The 19,306-nt window shown below is 45.9% G+C and overlaps 1 protein-coding gene across 2 annotated transcripts; it reads right to left on the reverse strand.

The window, feature by feature from the left end:
- On the reverse strand, positions 1–14,261 carry LOC135514893 (inter-alpha-trypsin inhibitor heavy chain H5-like). 2 transcript variants are annotated; one of them, XM_064938581.1, is made up of 14 exons: positions 14,031–14,261; positions 13,877–13,921; positions 13,103–13,266; positions 12,371–12,481; positions 11,100–11,371; positions 9,600–9,769; positions 9,090–9,206; positions 6,514–6,685; positions 5,903–6,215; positions 4,168–4,844; positions 3,964–4,017; positions 1,590–1,706; positions 1,097–1,474; positions 1–954 (listed from the first exon to the last, which is right to left on the reverse strand). In XM_064938581.1, exons 1-14 carry the CDS (start codon positions 14,151–14,153, stop codon positions 674–676), a joined length of 2,994 nt encoding a protein of 997 aa, XP_064794653.1. In that variant the 5' UTR covers positions 14,154–14,261; the 3' UTR covers positions 1–673. The 2 variants fall into 2 exon arrangements, with proteins under 2 accessions (XP_064794653.1, XP_064794652.1); XM_064938580.1 differs by having other exon boundaries at positions 11,100–11,374.
- Positions 14,262–19,306: the final 5,045 nt, after the last annotated feature.

Genomic DNA, 19,306 nt, shown 5'->3' on the forward strand with positions numbered 1-19,306 from the left:
TCAGGTTCAATAAGGGTTATATTTACAAGTACAAAATGACAGCATAAAATGATACAAGTCAAACAATGTCCTTATTACATTTATATTAAAAATAGTAAAAAAATATATTGAAGAATATGATGGTTGGTTATTCAGAGCAGGTGCACCTGAGGAAAAAACTGAAGAACAACAGGAAGCAGGCAATACGAAGTGGGTTGAAAGAAATGGTTGGAGGGGAATGGGTGGCTGGGGTAGTAGCATAGAGAATGATAGAGGCCTCTAGTGGCCAAAAGGCTGTATTAGCATGGGCTGTGTTATTGAGGGCTTCAACCATTTTAATGTAGTCAACTGGGTGGGACTTCCAACTGGTGATCCAGTTGGAATCATGTCTTACTAGGTCATCAGGATGAGGGATCAGCCAGTTGTGAAGAAGAAAATGGACTACTTTAAAATGGAGATAACCTCAATGACACTGCCCACAATGTCACAGACGCTATATGGCACAGATACAAAGATGAGTCCTCTAACTCTATGGGTAGTAGAGTAGTGTTTGGAGTGTGAGTATGTGGGGCAAAAAGAAAGATGATTTAGAGGTTTAGTGTCAGAGGATATGAGAAGAGCCTGTTGGCTACTATAGCTGTACCTGGGTTATTGTTCCAGTGTGGGTGGGACATGTACATTGCTGGCTCCTGTTTCAGGCTCCGTTACTTCCGTGGGGCCAATCGCCCGTGTCGAACAGGTGAGACACCACATAGTCCTCATACTGTCCGTCGATCAGCTTGGCTGCGTTGTTCCTGGCGAACCAGCAGTCCACGCTCTGACGTCCGCTGTAGATGCGTCGGGTCTTCTGGACCACCGGCACTGAACGCCCTTTGACCTTCAGGATGGGTGACCGTGAAGACGTGCTGTGGTCTCCTGTTGCTGTAGCATTGCCAGAAAGCTCTGCGAGTCCCACTTCCTCATACAGGAACTGACCTGGAAGTAGAATCAGAGAGGGTCAGAATAGAACAGAACCACAGAGCTATAGGCGAAACAATGGTAATCCTCACTAGGGCCTAATTCCATTTCGGCTCAAGCCCCCTTCCCTGACATCCCACTAGTAGTTTCTGATACCTACCCAGTAGTCCATGACAGTCATGTGACAGCCCTTTGCTGTTGGAGATGTAAAATCCCAGGTGGTTTCTCTGATAGGGAGCAGGGTTCTTGTACTGATGCACCAGTATGACGAAACGAATGGTTCCTCCTATGGTTACGGTCACGGTGGACTTTCCCACTATCGTCACCGCAAGCCCGCCACTCTCCACGGAGACTGTGGTGTCGCAGGGCAGGACCAGGCGGTCACGTCCATCCAGAATGACCTTCTTGGGGGTGACCTCGATGTAGGAACGTTTGGGTCGGTTCACCACGATGGTAATGGTGCTGAAGTATGTCCTGTGCTGTTTGTGGCTGCCCGCTGGTGCCGGGGCGCCTATCAGCTTACCATTTACTGTCACACCTAGACTCACATACACACACACGATCACACGCACAAATAGACCACACAAATCATATGAAAACACATAACCAAACATCAAACATAAAGTCAGAATCTCTTGAGAGGACAGTCTTACCAGAGTGCTTGTGGTCAGATACCATTCTGAGAATGTGTCCTGGCTCTCCGTTGATGTTGAAACACACAGTCAGTTTACTGAGGGGGAACTCAACCACAAAGTGGGGATCGCCGTCCGCTGTGGCAAGGGGGTTGGTGTGAGAGAGACGGGATAGGGAGACACTGGTGTTGAATATGAGGGAATAGTACATCTATGCATACCTGGATTCAAATACATGTGTATTGAAGTATTTGTTTTTGAAATACTTTTTTCTGTGTATTTGAGTATTTTCAAATACACAGCCAAAACAAGTACTTTTATTTGAGTATCTGAATAGTTATTAAAACCAAATAGTCGACCAAATTGTATTTGAAAGTTATTTTTTATTATTTAAAATACTGATTTAAATGCTATTTTGAAATACCTGGGTTAAATGCATGGGAGTATATTTGAGTCAGTGTATTTGAGTATCTGAATACTTGTTTGGAAATGTATTGAAAAGTATATGAAATACATGAAATAGTATTTGAACCCAGGTCTGTTAAATACAAGTTTCTGTATATTTCTGTGAATGTGAAGCACAAACGACTACACTGTATGTATCTATAATCAGATATCACCAGATACCAGTGTCGGCATTTAGTTGTAAGCAGTTAGTTATCGGCAGTTCGCTGTCGGCAGTTAGCTGTCGGCGGTCTGGACAAGAGGAATACCTATGTAAGAATGCTGTTCATCGATTACAGCTCAGCATTTAACACCATAGTACCCTCATTAAGCTCGAGTCCCTGGGTCTCGACCCCGCCCTGTGCAACTGGGTCCTGGACTTTCTGACGGGCCGTCCCCAGGTGGTGAGGGTAAGAAACAACATCTCCACCCCGCTGATCCTCAACACTGGGGCCCCACAAGGGTGTGTTCTGAGCCCTCTCCTGTACTCCCTGTTCACCCATAACTGCGTGGCCATGTACGCCTCCAACTCAATCATCAATTTTGTAGACGATACAATAGTGGTAGGCTTGTTTACCAACAACGATCAGACGGCCTACAGGGAGGAGGTGAGGGCCCTCGGAGTGTGGTGTCAGGACAACAACCTCACACTCAACATCAACAAAACAAAGGAGATGATCGTGGACTTCAAGAAACAGCAGAGGGAACACCGACACATCGACAGGACAGTAGTGGAGAAGGTGGAAAGTTAAGTTCCTCGGCGTACACATCACTGACAAACTGAAACAGTCCACCCACACAGACAGCGTGGTGAAGAAGGCGCAACAGCGCCTCTTCAACCTCAGGAGGCTGAAGACATTTTGCTTGTCACCAAAAACACTCAAACTTTTACAGATGTACAATCGAGAGAATCCTGTCGGGCTGTATCACCGCCTCGTACGGCAACTGCTCCACCCACAACCGTAAGGCTCTCCAGAGGGTAGTGAGGTCTGCACAACGCATCACCGGGGGCAATCTTCCTTCCCCTCTGGGACACCTACACCACCCGATGTCACAGGAAGCCCAAAAAGATCATCAAGGACAACAACCACCCGAGCCACTGCCTGTTCACCCTGCTATCATCCAGAAGGCGAGGTCAGTACAAGTGCATCAAAGCTGAGACCGAGAGACAGAAAATCAGCTTCAATCTCAAGGCCATCAGACTGTTAAACAGCCATCACTAACATTGAGGGGTTGCTGCAAACATACTGACTCAACTCCAGCCACTTTAATAATTAAAAATTGGATGTAATAAATTTATCACTAGTCACTTTAAACAATGCCACTTCATATAATGCTTACATACCCTACATTACTCATCTCATATGTATATACCGTACTCTATACCATCTATTGTATCTTGCCTATGCCGTTCGGCCATCGCTCATCCATATATTTATATGTACATATTCCTATTAATTCCTTTACATTTGTGTGTATAAGGTAGTTGTTGTGAAATTGTTAGATTACTTGTTAGATATTACTGCATGGTTGGAACTAGAAGCACACGCATTTAGCTACACTCGCATTAACATCTGTTAACCATGTATATGTGACCAATAAAATTTGAATTGATTTGAGTTAGTTGTAGGCAGTTAGTTATTGCCAGTTAGTTATCGCAGGTAGTTGTTTCCTGCTTTGAGTGGGCATGTGAGAGCTGAGCTAAGTAAAGATTCAGGAGATGAGAAAGCAGCAGCAATGACAGGTTCATTGATGTCATCTTATGTTTCTTCTTTAGTCTACTGACCTCTCTCTCATTCTCAGTGTGTGTGTGTGTGTGTGTGTGTGTGTGTCTACGTGTGTGTGTCTACATGTGTGTGTCTACGTGTGTGTGTCTACGTGTGTGTGTCTACGTGTCTACAGTACCGTACTCCAGTCCCCGTCCCTCTAACAGAGCCTCAGAACCACTAACCTGATGTTTTGGAGATGGTTATAGATTTTTGGACTGGCCTCTTCACAACTTTACCTATAGACAAAACAGACTTCGATTTATACAGGTTTTCAGTAGTCCAATACTTCCACTCAGTTTCTATTTGTTGGCGTTGGCATCGATAACAGGAAGCATTTGATCAAACGGATTAAGTCAGAAACAACAGCCTCAATCAAGCCTGCTAACCCGTTGTCTTGGTAATTCTGGAACTCTGTCCACCCGGCTGGTCTTTCTTCAAGTGCAGGCTCTGGGCCGTGTCTTCCTCCCCTTCCGTCTCATCCGACAGCTCATTGGCTGAAGCAGCCTTCTTATTTGTCTCTGTGGTTGTGGGGGTGGGTGTGTCCTCGGCCATGGTTCCGTCGGCCAGCACCTGAGGTTTTTCCACCACGAGGGAAGTGAGGGGCGTGAGGAAGTGATAGGTCAGGGAGAGGTTAGTCGCCTGCTGGGTATGTCCCTCTCTCTCCCTGCTGGTCTGGCTCTTCAGCCTGGACCTCAGCCCCTCCTTCACACTCAGGAAACCCCATACGCGCTCCACGAAATCATCCGCCACTGACCCTGTCGTGCCCGCCCCTGTGTCCCCTGACCCCACCCCGGCCGCCGCCTCCTTCACGTGCCTCTCCGTCTCCACCTCCCTTTGCCGTAACGCCACGTCTGTCTCCAGGATGATGCTCTTGTCGCTGTTGCTGGCGGTGACCTGGACGTGCAGGGAGTCTGCACTTTGATTGGTCAATTTGCCTGCGATGACGATCTCTGAGCCGTTGAAATAGTTGGTGAAGAGGTGCTGGGTGACGTACTGGACCGAGTCCTCTGTGTAATTCACCCTGACGTCAGAGAGCAGTGGAGTGCCTATCTCATCGTAAAACCTAGAGGAAGAGAGAGGGAGGGAGAGACGTGGAGGGAGGGAGAGAGATATGAAAGAGGGAAAGGGTTACCATGTTATAACATGTTTTTAATCTAGCACCCAGTAGAGGTCTATACCTCAGATACTTCACTGTATCATGGACACAAGAATCAAGACATTGTGTGTACTACTCTCTGATACGCTCTAGGGGCCTCAAATGTCTGCGTGACTGTGTATACACACTCACCCCCCCAGAGATCCGGTTAGGGACAGTGATGTATTGAGGAGAGCATGCCTGTGTCCCAAATGTCACCCTGTGGTTCCTGGTCAAACAGAGTGCACTATGTAGGGATTAGGGAATGGGGTGCCATTTTGGACACAACCTGTGTGTGTTTGTAATGTGCTGGTTTTCCAGCCAGTCCTTGAACCGTAGCACAGTCAACCTCCTCACCTCTTTAACTGTGTGCTGAGTCAGCTAGGTCTCTCCTCTGTTATTATCTCAGGAGGCTATCAATTAAGCCCTCAGACATACCCAGACTGCCCTTTCACAACACACAGTCACACACATTCCTCCCCTCACTCCTAAACTAACACTTCAGAAAAGTGGCCGGTAAGACTGTCGCCGAATGTGTGTGTGTTTGGTTTGGTTTGAAAGATTGCAGTTCAAGGCTCTGAAGAGCCTTCTCTCAGTATGTGTATGATTTGTTATTATTTCACTAGTTCCTATTCCTTTATCTCACCTCCTGACCTTCTCTATACCATTGGATTATAATGGATTATAAGGAATCAATTCTAACCACTTCTGCTTTCTCCTCTGCACTAGCTGTCCACTGAACATTAGGAACAACTCTCTCTCTCTCTCTCTATTTCCCTCTCGCTCCCTTTCTCTCTCTCTCTGTCACACACACATTCCTATATCTCACCCCCTGACGTTCTCTATACCATTTGATTATAATTAATTATAATGAATAAAGTCTAACCACTTCTGCCTTATCCTCTGTACTAGCTGTCTACTGAACACTTCTCACACACACGCACACACACACACACACACACACACATGCACACGCACACACACACCCTTTGAGCATGGTGCTGGCATCTGAATCCTCATTTATCCTCCTCATCATCCCACAGTTTTCCAGGGCCATGCGTTCCAGAAGCCTGTAGTCCACATCGTTCCCCATCCCGATGGTGAACACGCAGAACTGCTCCTTCACCGCCGTCCGCGCGTTGCTGAGGATGCTGGGAGACTGCAGCTCGCCCACCGTGGGCCGCCCGTCTGTCAGGAAGATGATGAGAGACACACTGTGGTGGTTGGCGTCCGGATCTGCGTTCAGATAGCCGCTTAGCAATGAGGAGCCCGTCTGTATGCCACCGTTGATGTCGGTGCCTGGTAGAGGAGGGATGGAGAGTGAGATTGATCTTGGGAAATAGTGATTAGTAACAAATATATATGTAAATATGCCTTTGAGCAAGGCATTTAATGGTGACCCTGACCGTGACCCCACTCCCTAGGGCTGTCACAGGGGGAGTTGGAAACGCAAGAAACACATTTCCATTACACCCTTGTAGAAGTGTGTAAAAAGGACAAATATAAGCACCCTTAAATGATTCTGATTAGGCCTATCAGTGAAATAACTCATCTTCCTCTATCCCAGAATGCACTGCTGTGTTTCTATCTCTCTCACCTCCAGTGGGTTGGAGCATATAGATGAACTTCTTGGCGTCTCGGACGTTGAGAGGCGTGACGGGGACCAGGCGGTTGGGCTGCCACACCTTGATACGGTTGGAGAAGCTGACAAAGTTAAACCGGTCGCCGGGACGCAGGTCCCTCAGGATAGTGAACAGGGCATCCTTAGTCTGAGAGAGAGGGAGGGAGAGGGGCGAGAGAGAGAGAGAGGGAGGGAGAGGGGCGAGAGACAGAGAGAGGGAGGGAGAGGGGCGAGAGACAGAGAGAGGGAGGGAGGGACAGGGGGGAGGGAGAGGGGCGAGAGACAGAGAGGGGAGGGAGAGGGGCGAGAGACAGGAGAGGGAGGGAGAGGGGCGAGAGACAGAGAGAGGGAGGGAGAGGGGGGGCGAGAGACAGAGAGAGGGAGGGAGAGGGGGGAGAGAGAGAGAGGGAGGGAGGGGGCGAGAGACAGAGAGAGGGAGGGAGAGGGGCGAGAGAGAGAGAGGGAGGGAGAGGGGCGAGAGAGAGAGAGAGGGAGGGAGAGGGGCGAGAGACAGAGAGAGGGAGGGAGAGGGGCGAGAGACAGAGAGAGGGAGGGAGGGGGGGGCGAGGGAGGGAGAGAGAGAGGGAGGGAGGGAGAGGGGGCGAGAGACAGAGAGAGGGAGGGAGAGGGGGGGCAGAGAGAGAGGGAGAGGGGCGAGAGAGGAGAGGGAGGGAGAGGGGCGAGAGACAGAGAGAGGGAGGGAGAGGGGCGAGAGACAGAGAGAGGGAGGGAGAGGGGGCGAGAGACAGAGAGAGAGAGACAGAGAGAGGGAGGGAGAGGGGCGAGAGACAGAGAGAGGGAGGGAGAGGGGGGCGAGAGAGAGAGAGGGAGGGAGGGAGGGGCGAGAGACAGAGAGAGGGAGGGAGAGGGGCGAGAGACAGAGAGAGGGAGGGAGAGGGGCGAGAGAGAGAGAGGGAGGGAGAGGGGCGAGAGAGAGAGAGAGAGAGGGAGGGAGAGGGGCGAGAGACAGAGAGAGGGAGGGAGAGGGGCAAGAGACAGAGAGAGGGAGGGAGAGGGGCGAGAGACAGAGAGGGAGGGAGAGGGGCGAGAGGGAGGGAGAGGGGCGAGAGAAAGAGAGAGGGAGGGAGAGGGGCGAGAGAAAGAGAGAGGGAGGGAGAGAGAGAGAGAGAGAGGGAGGGAGAGGGGCGAGAGACAGAGAGAGGGAGGGAGAGGGGCGAGAGACAGAGAGAGGGAGGGAGAGGGGCGAGAGACAGAGAGAGGGAGGGAGAGGGGCGAGAGACAGAGAGAGAGCATTTTGGTTTTGCTTTCATCAATGAATCAAATGATATCATTGTAATACCTTTGTCTTCGTGTAAAATCATTCTATTCAGTTGTGTTCACACGAGCGAACCAAACAGGCCTGGAAAACTTTGCCCAACGGGAAGAGACACCTTGTCACACAAAAGGCTATAATAACACCCATGGTCATGGTTTCTGTTAGCACCAATACTGTGGTAATCACCAAGATGTAATGTTTTAGTCATGGTTTTTGGGAGCAGTATTGTTGCCATGCTAACTCTGTAATGGTTGGACTTAACCTGACGCTGCCACTCAAAGACCCGGCCCTTTGGAACAGCTGTGAGATTCCATTTCCTTGGTCCAGAAAGTCTGTTTCTCTCACCCCCTCAAACACACACAAATACACATAAACACACACACCACAGCTATTTACAGTATCCATGCTACAGCTTGTTTCTCGACTACTGGGGTTTAGAAGTTGCACAGAACGAAAAGCCTACTAAATGAATATTGAATATGAAATCTGGAGTCAAGTGGGTATGACAGAGTTAGATGGGTTACCAGATGCCTATAGACTGTAGGGGGCAAGGGTCAGAGCCATAGACAGACTGAGTGCTCTATTGTAGGGAGAGATCAAAGCCCACTTGTTCACTACAGAGTGGTCCACTGGGGGGTGGAGGGGAACGGGGGAGGGATCAAGGGGTGATGATGCTGCCATCTGGAGTGTTTACATTGCGCCAGAGACAATGACGTCTCTCCTCCATAGCATTCAATTCAATACAACTGCAATAGTGAACGTTGAGCATGTTTCCAGCATTTCAGAGTATCACATCAATCAGTTTCTCTTTTCTGTTTTTGCCACTCTAAGTCTTTGGGTTTCTGGATCTGCAGTGGAGCAGCTGTTCAGATGAAGTATCAGATGATACCAGAGGGATTATAACGCAATCTCCCAGAAGGAAGGATCTGATTTTGATATTACCAGACCAGTGTGGGAGTATTGCGCCAGAGACCGGAGAGGGGGCGGACTGGGGGTAATATTCATCCTCCACTGCTACACTAACTCAGGATCTTAACGGCTTGATCCCAGAAATGTGAAGGACTAAAGTCAAACTAAAATGGACTCCACCTGGAATTTATTAAAACTCACAGATTCCCCATAAGCTATACAGTATATTTTTTTCATCGTTGTATTCAGAAGGAAACCATGTTTAATGACAACAACAACAAAAGGAGAACGAGAGAACAAGATGTCTTGAGCCTATCTAAGCATTGGACACTGGTGTGATGAGAAGGGTTTGACCGTAACCGGCTACCTGTCTGATCTTGGTGCCCAGCATAGAGGCGCTGGTGTCGATCACGAACACCACGTTCTTGGGCACCACCGGCAGATCCTTGGGGGCGAAGTAGTGCACAAAATGGCCGTTCAGAACCTGAGAGAGAATCAGAGAAAAGTTAGACAGTTCTCAGTAGCCATGAGCAGTTAAACAGAGCCCACCAACACAGTGTCCACAGGGCTGCTGGACTGACGGTGTGGTTGTAGAGTGACCCAGGAGGGGGTGGATATGGTGCTGGAAAATGAATGTGTTGACGGTGGATGAAGGCTATGGGACCCGGATGTGTGAGAGTGTGTGTGAGAATGAGAGAGATGTGTATTTGTCCTGTTGGATCCTTGATTAATGCATGCAGTTTTCATGTATACTGTGAAGTGGAGATATATAGTTTAACATGTTTATATCTACCAGGCCTGGTCACAGCATGACACATTTACACTAATCGCGGGAGCGTTGGATGTGTGTGTGTGTTTTTGGTGTGTGAAATCTGACCTGTATGTCTCCTATCCCCAGCTCTCTCTCCACGTCATAGTGCACCACAAACTCTCCCAGCATGCCGCTGGTGGTGATCTTAGCCTGCTGAACGATGTTGGGGCTGAAGGTGATCCTACAGAACGTCTTATTTTGTTTGATCACCGTGGAAACGGGAAGAGCAGGCTTGGCTGGTGGTAGGGAAACATTAAGTGTGTGTGAGAAAAAGCTGGGAAGTGTGTGTGTGTGTGTGTGTGTGTGTGTGTGTGTGTGTGTGTGTGTGCGCACATGTGCACACGTATGTGTGTGTGGGGAAGGGTGTGCTGAACTAGAGATGCTCAACATTGCTCATAGGAAGGTTAAATAGATTGGAATCTGTTGGAATCTGAAAATTTGAGCATTGGCCAGGCATTTTCAGAGGTGCCAATATCACTGCAGAACTATTTCTAATGTTAGATAAAGTGCATTCGGAAAGTATTCAGACCCCTTGACTTTTTCCACATTTTGTAACATTACAGCCTTATTCTAACATTTATTAAATTGTTTTTTCCCTCATCAATCTGCACACAATACCCCGCTCTTTCCAGGTCTCTCTAGAGATGTTTGATCGGGTTCAAGTCCGGGCCCTGGATGGGCCACTCAAGGACATTCAGAGACTTGTCCCAAAGCCACTCCTGTTTTGTATTGGCTGTGTGCTTAGGGTCATATATCTGTTGGAAGGTGAACCTTTGCCCCAGTCTGAGGTCCTGAGAGTTCTGGAGCAGGTTTTCATCAAGAATTCTCTGTACTTTGCTCCATTCATCTTCCCTCGATCCTGACTAGCCTCCCAGTCCCTGCCTCTGAAAACATATCACACCATGATGCTGCCACCACCATGCTTCACTGTAGGGATGGTGCCAGGTTTCCTCCAGACGTGACACTTTGCTTTCAGGCCAAAGAGTTCAATCTTGGATTCATCAAACCAGAAAATCTAGTTTCTCATGGTCTGAGAGTCCTTTAGGTGCCTTTTGGCAAAGTCCGTCGTGCTGCAGAGATGGTTGTGCTTTTTGAAGATTCTCCCATCTCCACAGAGGAACTCCTGAGCTCCTCTTGGTTTTTGCTCTGACATGTACTGTCAACTGTGGGACCTTATATAGACAGGTGTGTGCCTTTCCAAATCATGTCCAATCAATGGAATTCACCACATGTGGACTCCAATCGAGTTGTAGAAACATCTCAAGGATGATCAATGGAAACGGGATGTACCTGAGCTCCGCTTCATAGCAAACGGTCTGAATACATATGTAAATAAGGTATTTGTAAAAACCTGCAAACATTTTTAAAAACCCGTTTTTGCTTTGTCATTGTGGGGTATTGTGTGTAGATTGAGGAGGGAAAATATGTATTTAATACATTTTAGAATAAAGCTGTAACAAAATGTGGGGAAAACAAAGGGTTCTGAATACTTTTCGAATGCACTGTATATTACACACCTAGTATGGACAAAGCACAGACTCAACACATCCCACACTCAAACTGTACCAGGTGTCTTCGCTGCACTGGCACCACTGGCTACTGCCGTGTTGCTCTTGCCGTTGCGCAGTGGCAGCACCTCCAGGTGGGTGATGGTGGAGTGATCCACAATGGTGACGTCCACACTGAGACGGCTGACCAGCTGCAGGGGTCTCAGGCTGGTCACATGCTCATACCTCCCCAGCCTCCGCTGGAGCAGCTCCTCATAGGTCAGCATGAACATGGCCCGGTTACGACCTGGGATACTGGCCCCCATCCTGAACACCTCCACCTCTGGTTCGCTACTGAGGGAGAAGAGAGGAGGAGAGAGAGTTGGGGAGGGGAGAGGGAGGAATGGGGGAAGAAATAAGAAGAATATAGAGGGGGAAAAAAGGGAGAGAAATAGTTGGGGAAAGAGGAGGAGTAGGGAATGAGTCATTCCAAGTAGTGACATCATCAGTGTGGAAGGGCAGTGACTGCCAGGAGCACTCCTCACTGGACTCAGCACTGGACTAACCAATAAGCATTTCCATTCCTCTATCTATCTATCTCTCTCTCTCCTTCTTTATTGTCTCCCTCCCATTCTCCCTTATGCTTTCTATCACTCTCCTTCTCTCCCCTCTCTGTGAAAATGTAATACCCTCTATGTAAATCTGATTTCATTGTACAAGTGTGATTTTATGGACTGGCAAGTAGAAGCACGATGTAATTTCTTCCTGTCAGAGACAGGTCACAGATTTATATGACAATAGTTCTTCATATCCAGTCTCTGGAGCTATGATTGAGCCCGGCTGCTCAACTCCAGGCAGGTCAGAAACACATATTCTGTGGTCAGGTTGGTGCTTGAAGTCGCACTCCAGTCTCCTTTTCACCTCGTTTAACACCTGATTTACTTAACAAAAGGCACAGAAGCCTTTCCTCTTTTGGTTCTCCATTGCTCCTCTATTGTTCCCAAAAACAAGGTGGAGTCCAGAGGGCATCATCAGATCAACTCATTGAATGGCCTTACTCCATTAAGTTTTCACTTGTGACAAAAAAAAACAATATTTTCTTTTACCATAAGTGTGTGTAGATTACTGTATTTATATGTGGAGTTTTGTATTTCAACAATGAAAGCCGGGGTGCATCTTTAAAATAGGCTTTTATATGGGATATGAACCTGTTTCTACTGGCAGAGTAGTAGCTAGTGACTCCAGAGGACTCTAGAGGTTGTACTGGCAGACAAGGTTAGACACTGGTGATAGGCCACACACACACACACACAAGAACACACTCAAACACACAAGCACACACACTTTTACCTCTGTTCACCTTTCTCCTTGTTCTTGGGTATGGCCTCACCCCCCTTCCCCTGTTTGACCTTCTTCTCCTTGGGCCTGACCTCACTGGGGTAGACACGCCCCCCAATGATCCTGTGTTCAGGGTAGAGGTCAGGGGTTAAGAGTGGAGATGATGATAAGGATCACCCTAGTAAGTAAACGTTACAGTTCAAAACGCTGTCTAAGAATCATTGGGGAAATCCTAATTTCATTGTGTTAGGCCTATATTACTGTGATACATAAAAGTAAACAGGCAAGCCTTTCACAGGCTTCTTCCGAGGCTTCTGGACTATGTCTCTCATGGTCCAGTGAACAATCTAGTAAATGGAGATGAATGAAGGCTTGTGACCACAACATAGTAAATTACCTCTGCACCACTGAACAGTCACAGGCCCCACACTAACCTCTCCCATAGCAACAGAGCCCTCATAAACCCATACAATGATTGACTGGCCACAATGGCATGCCATGGGAAGAGGGAGAATATGGCAAAGAGGGGTAGTAATCACACATCAATAAAGTGAGAAAATAAATGAGAAATCGAAATAAATTGAGGGGAAAAGATTCATTGTAGTTCACTTGCAACAGGTGTACACAATCTGGACCATATTAGACTCAGACTGACATGATCTATTACCCAGAAGCATCTATCTAGGCTACAAGTAAAAAATAAATACAAATACAATTACGCATCTGTTGCGTTTTGGCGCTTACATGGTAAAGTTCGAGACATAGGCGTTCTTGGGAATCAGGAACTGGAAGACGCCCTCGGCGGCGGCGGAGTGCCGGTTGAGCATGGTGCACGAGACCGCCGTGAAGGCGTATCGGGAGATAATGGTGGTCTTCACCGACAGCTCCTGGATATGCGGTTTGGTCTCCTACGCGGTTGGACATCAACATGTTAGGTTCATTTTTATTGCTGATACCTTAGGTTTGATTGGTTAGTAATACATTTTGTTAATTTAAATCTGGCAGTGATTTATGTTTTTCAAGTATCGTCGATGGGACAGCACAGCACTGCGTTCACGCACACAAACATGCTGCGCACTGACCACTGTTCCATTCCGTTCATTTCCAGTGGCATATCGTTCCAAACTCCTTATCACCACGTTGGCGGGATATATTTTATATTTTTGATTGTATTTCTGGATAGGATGTCCAGCGATTTCCACGTATCTGCAGTACAGCCGCAGTACAGCCCGGTGCGCTTGGCAGGTCTCTGCGTGTCTCACCCAATGAGAGTTTTCGAGGATGACAAACTGCAGTGCTGAACTACCCACCCCTCTACTCTGCTTTCACGAAATACTTTTTGTGACATATTATTCAATTGTTATCAATGAACAACAGTATGCAACATGCAGATCTCTGATTATTAATGCTGGTTATATTTCGTCTACAGTAGCCTCGTCAACACACACAATGACACACAAGAGCGCAAAAGATGCATACGGGCAGAAATGTCAAGACATTCAACTTTGTAATCTTTACCTTAGTAAGCATGGATTTCATCTGGCGAGGCACTCTACGGGGAGACTGAAATGGGAAACAAAGTAGATTGGTTAAATCGGGTTCCAATGAAGCTCTCAAAATATATATATCAATGTTGCCAAATTAAATAGTTCAGAGTGTAAATGACACTCACAATATCCAATTCAAAGTCGGGAGAAAGATCCTCCTCAATATTAATATCCTCAAACAGTCCAAAAACATACGGATTGTAACACATCAGTAACGTCAAAAACAGCATGTTTACGTCCATATCCATTTACAGTATTAACGAACAAGAGCCTGCGGGTCGTTCGGATCAGAGTGACCGAATTGTGAGACGATGGATGACTGAGGACACTTGACTCGCAGCGGCACGCCCACCCGCGGAGTCTTCGACCTCGACTGGATTTGTCGCGTCGGGGCTCGGGGGCCGGGGCTGAGAGAAAAAGCGCCTGACCCGAGTCACACACACAGGCACACAACTATTACAATGTGTAAGCCACTCCAAAGCCCATCAATTACCTCTATAGTCTTCATTCACTATTCGCCTTGTAGTTGACCCCACTTTCACTTCCACCCCAACAAATCATTTGGACTTCAAGGGCAATGTGGTTCATTTAGCCATGTGTCACTGTCACGTTTGAACTCTCAAGAAGGTTCATAGTGTGCTTATTAACTGCATTTATAAATACAAATGGCGTACACTTATGCAGTATGACACAAAGGCAAAATTATTTAACCTTAAAAGGGCAAACGGGTAAATTGAGCAAAACCTCATAATTTCGAAACCGTTTTGTTGTCCTACTGAAATTGTATGACTTTGTCAAGCAACTATTTACAGACAAAAAAACACAATTGACTATGATTTTGGTGTTAATATGGAGGAATGGAGGAATGTACAGTCGTGGCCAAAAGTTTTGAGAATGACACAAATATTAATTTTCACAACGTTTGCTGCTTCAGTGTCTTTAGATATTCTTGTCAGATGTTACTATGGAATACTGAAGTATAATTACAAGCATTTCATAAGTGTCAAAGGCTTTTATTCACAATTACATGAAGTTGATGCGAAGAGTCAATATTTGCAGTGTTGACCTTTCTTTTTCAAGATCTCTGCAATCCGCCCTGGCATGCTGTCAATTAACTTCTGGGCTGATGGCAGCCAATTCTTGCATAATCAATGCTTGGAGTTTGTCAGATTTTTTTTTGTCCACCTGCCTCTTGAGGATTGACCACAAGTCCCTCAATGGAATTAAGGTCTGGGGAGTTTCCTGGCCATGGACCCAAAATATCGATGTTTTGTTCCCCGAGCCACTGAGTCATCACTTTTGCCTTATGGCAAGGTGCTCCATCATGCTGGAAAAGGCATTGTTCGTCACCAAACTGTTCCTGGATGGTTGGGAAAAGAAGTACCATTCTTTATTCATGGCTGTGTTCTTAGGCAAAATTGTGAGTGAGCCCACTCCCTTGGCTGAGACGCAACCCCACACATGAATGGTCTCAGGATGCTTTACTGTTGACATGACACAGGACTGATGGTAACTCTCACCTTGTCTTCTTCGGATAAGCTTTTTTCCAGATGCCCTCAAACAATCGGAAAGGGGATTCATCAGAGAAAATGACTTTACCCCAGTCCCCAGCAGTCCAATCCCTGTACCTTTTGCAGAATATCAGTCTAACCTTGATGTTTTTCCTGGAGAGAAGTGGCTTCTTTGCTGCCCTTCTTGACACCAAGCCATCTTCCAAAAGTCTTCGCCTCACTGTGCATGCAGATGCATTCACACCTGCCTGCTGCCATTCCTGAGCAAGCTCTGTACTGGCGGTGCCCCGATCCTGCAGCTGAATCAACTTTAGGAGACGGTCCTGGCACTTGCTGGACTTTCTTGGGCGCCCTGAAGCCTTCTTCACAACAATTGAACAGCTCTCCTTGAAGTTCTTGATGATCTGATAAATGGTTGATTTAGGTGCAATCTTACTGGCAGCAATATCCTTGCCTGTGAAGCCCTTTTGTGCAAAGCAATGATGACGGCACGTGTTTCCTTGCAGGTAACCATGGTTGACAGAGGAAGAACAATGATTAAAAGCACCACCTTCCTTTTGAAGCTTACAGTCTGTTATTCGAACTCAATCAGCATGACAGAGTGATCTCCAGCCTTGTCCTCGTCAAAACACTCACATCTGTGTTAACGAGAGAATCACTGACATGATGTCAGCTGGTCCTTTTGTGGCAGGGCTGAAATGCAGTGGAAATGTTTTTGGGGGATTCAGTTAATTTGCATGGCGAAGAGGGACATTGCAATAAATTGCAATTCATCTGATCACTCTTCATAACATTCTGGAGTATATGCAAATTGCCATCACTGTATACTCGTGGTGTGGCTATGATGAAAATGTAGACTCAATTGGGCACTTTGTGATAGAAGCACCAAATTTGGCACATAGGTAAATTAATGTACCCTGGCAGATATAGATATGCAGCCGCCCCAGATTTTGCCCCTGGGGACCTGACAGCCACTAAAATAAAAAGTTACTCCAAAATATAGGCTAGTAGTCTACCCACAACAGTGCCGGTGCCAGAACGAATCAGTTGGAAAGGCATTTGATTTCTATAGGCGGGCCCATTTCTTTCACGGGTCTTCCTGTGTGCACACGCTTGTGCTTGCACAAATTTGACTAATGGGTGTTATAATAAAGACCATAGGCAGCTTGTGAGTTCAAAGTTTAGGGAAGATTACAGTTTCTCCAATTTATCCTACAATTTCTACGAATCTGTGTGCCAGATTTGATTATTTTAATATGCATATTTTCAAGGAACAGTTTAATTTCAATAATAATGTTTTTGTATTTTCAAAATGATTGTCATGTAGTTACTCTTAAAAATCTTAATTAAAATCATACAAATCTAAAAGATAAATTACATTCATGCAAGAGCACCAGAAGTTAGCACATGGAACTCAGAGATAGCCTATCGGCCAATGCAGTAGTAGGCCTGTAACTTCCATCATCAACTAAGTAAAATACATAGGCCTAAGGTCTATGGGTCGGCAGGTAGCCTAGTGGTTAGAGCGTTGGGCCAGTAACCGAAAGATTGCTAGATCAAATCCCTGAGCTGACAAGGTAAAAAATAATATGTTGTTCTGCCCCTGAAAATAAGAATTTGTTCTTAACTAACTTGCCTAGTTAAAAAAAGCAGACAAATAAAAACACAGAAAATATCCTGATTAAAATGTAGGTTTCAATCACATTAACCTCTCAAATCCTGTTCTATATGTCTTGACTTGAGCTATTGCTAGGGAAGTGCAACATTGTATCAACTCAGAAGGTTGGTGTGCTTAGGTCGCACACACTCCCTCAATGTTATTAGGATAGAGAAACAAAAAATGGACAAAACTCCTAGATGATTCAGATCAACTTTATTATCCCACCAGGGGGAAATTCATTTGGTCATGTGCTTAAAAAGACAGTACATAAAACATGAAAACACAGAAACGACACAATAGAATTCATTCAAAGTGCTAAAGCAACACATTGAAAGTGAAAGTGCAACATACTGTATACTTGACTGTCTATTATACAACCTAATGGCTGTTGGATTAAAAGAGTCCCCATATATATCTGTTTTCATTTGCTTTCCCCTTGTCCGGCTGCTGTTGTGATTGAATTTTGAGTGAAGGGGATGAGTACTGTCCTGTTATATGCTTTCAAGTTTTGTGTACAGGGTGGAAGCTGAATCTGGATCTACATTATACCAATTATTCTTCCTGCTGTCTTAATCAAGCGCTGAATCGATTCCAAACACGCATATCACACCAAATTACACCATACTCTGCAGGAGAGATTTATAGAACATTTGTAAGATATGGCGGTTTACATTAAAATGGTTCAGTTTGGGTAAAAAAAAAACATTCTCTGTTGGTTATTTTTATTTGTATTTATTTAACTAGGCAAGTCAGTTAAGAACAAATTCCTATTTGCAATGACAGCCTAAACCTAACCCAGAAGCTGGGCCAATTGTGCACCGCCCTATGAGACTCCCAATCACAGCTGGTTGTGATACAGCTTGGAATCGAACCAGGGTCAGTAGCACTGAGCTGTAGTGGCTTAGACCGCTGTGTTTCTCACAAGTGTAGCAGGTTGTGAATTTTGCTAACAACATTCCACTCTGAGAATGAGAACCATAAATGACTGTAATGCATGCATTAAGAGTAGTAAATGTAACCAAATGCCGGGGATTAAGGCTACATTTACTAGGTCTACTGGTTACCTATATAATGGGGAATTGATCAAAATAACCAATCAAAGGGAAAATAATTCACAAAATGAAACAATGAACATGCAAGAATTGGCGGTAGACAGCAGAGCACATTCTGGAGAGCAGAGTGCAGGCATTCAAAGCCTGGTTCCTCTCTAGGTTTCTTCCTATGTTCCTGCCTGTCTAGGGAGTTTTTCCTAGCCACCGTGCTTCTACATCTGCATTGCTTGCTGTTTGGGGTTTTAGGCTGGGTTTCTGTGTAGCACTTTGTAACATCGGCTGATGAAAAAAGGGCTTTATATACACATTTGATAGAGTGATTGATATCTTCACAACACAACCCTCCCCTTCTTCTTGCCTCAACAATTGATATAATACTCAAAACACATATTTTAGAAGCTTTTCACTGACAGTCACAACTCAAAAATCAGCTAGGCCTATTGCCATACGCGCTGCCCAAAGTGCTGGCTTCCCAAATAGGCCCATGCACTTGTGAGTTGAAACAATCCACAGCTATTTTTTAAAGGAAGCTAATGGTAATCTGTGGCTAAGTCAACCTCTTTGGTAAAGCAGTTTCAATTATTTAATTTAGACAGGAGTAATTGTATAATTTTGACAAAACATCAATTTACTTTAGGGGAAGCCAGCATCTGAACAGTGCACTGTGCACCCGCCAACTTCCCTTCTAATTTGCAAGAGGCTGAAATCAGAGATCTGTCTCCATCCTATCAATGCGAGTCATTGTCCCAAAGGCTCGATTGCAGGTGACAAGCTTAGGTCTACATATTATTAGCCCTCTCACTTCGCCTCATCCTCTCTGCTGAAACTAGCTCACAGAACTGTGTTCCTGTGTCTTAACATACGTAGCCCATGTATCTGATGCTGTCTGGTCAGAAAAGTATGAGTAGTCATCTCAGCACCACACTCCCTCAAAAACTAAACCCAGTTGCATGATTCCCCCAGAGAGCTTGCGAGAAACTCCCTATGATTGGTCAATGAATAATTCAGGAACAGTGTTTCCAATTTAAAGGAATAATCCACTCAAAAACTATTTTTAAAAATGCATTAGTCTGCTATTGATACAGTCCCAAAGAGTTTTCCATGTCAGCAGTCAAGTAATCAAGGGATTTGCATTATCACGATGATGTGGCAAGTTACAATGTGCTTTTTGAAAGTCC

The sequence above is a fragment of the Oncorhynchus masou genome, chromosome 26 (genome assembly GCF_036934945.1).
Source record: "Oncorhynchus masou masou isolate Uvic2021 chromosome 26, UVic_Omas_1.1, whole genome shotgun sequence".
Lineage (NCBI taxonomy): Eukaryota > Metazoa > Chordata > Actinopteri > Salmoniformes > Salmonidae > Oncorhynchus > Oncorhynchus masou.

Coding starts and splice junctions, on each gene's coding strand:
- LOC135514893 (XM_064938580.1), bottom strand. CDS start 14,153: ATGGATATGGACGTAAACATGCTGTTTTTGACGTTACTGATGTGTTAC. Junction 9,207..9,599: donor TGGGGATAGGAGACATACAG/GTCAGATTTCAC, acceptor ATTCTCTCTCAG/GTTCTGAACGGCCATTTTGT. Junction 4,018..4,167: donor CAGAATTACCAAGACAACGG/GTTAGCAGGCTT, acceptor TTTTGTCTATAG/GTAAAGTTGTGAAGAGGCCA.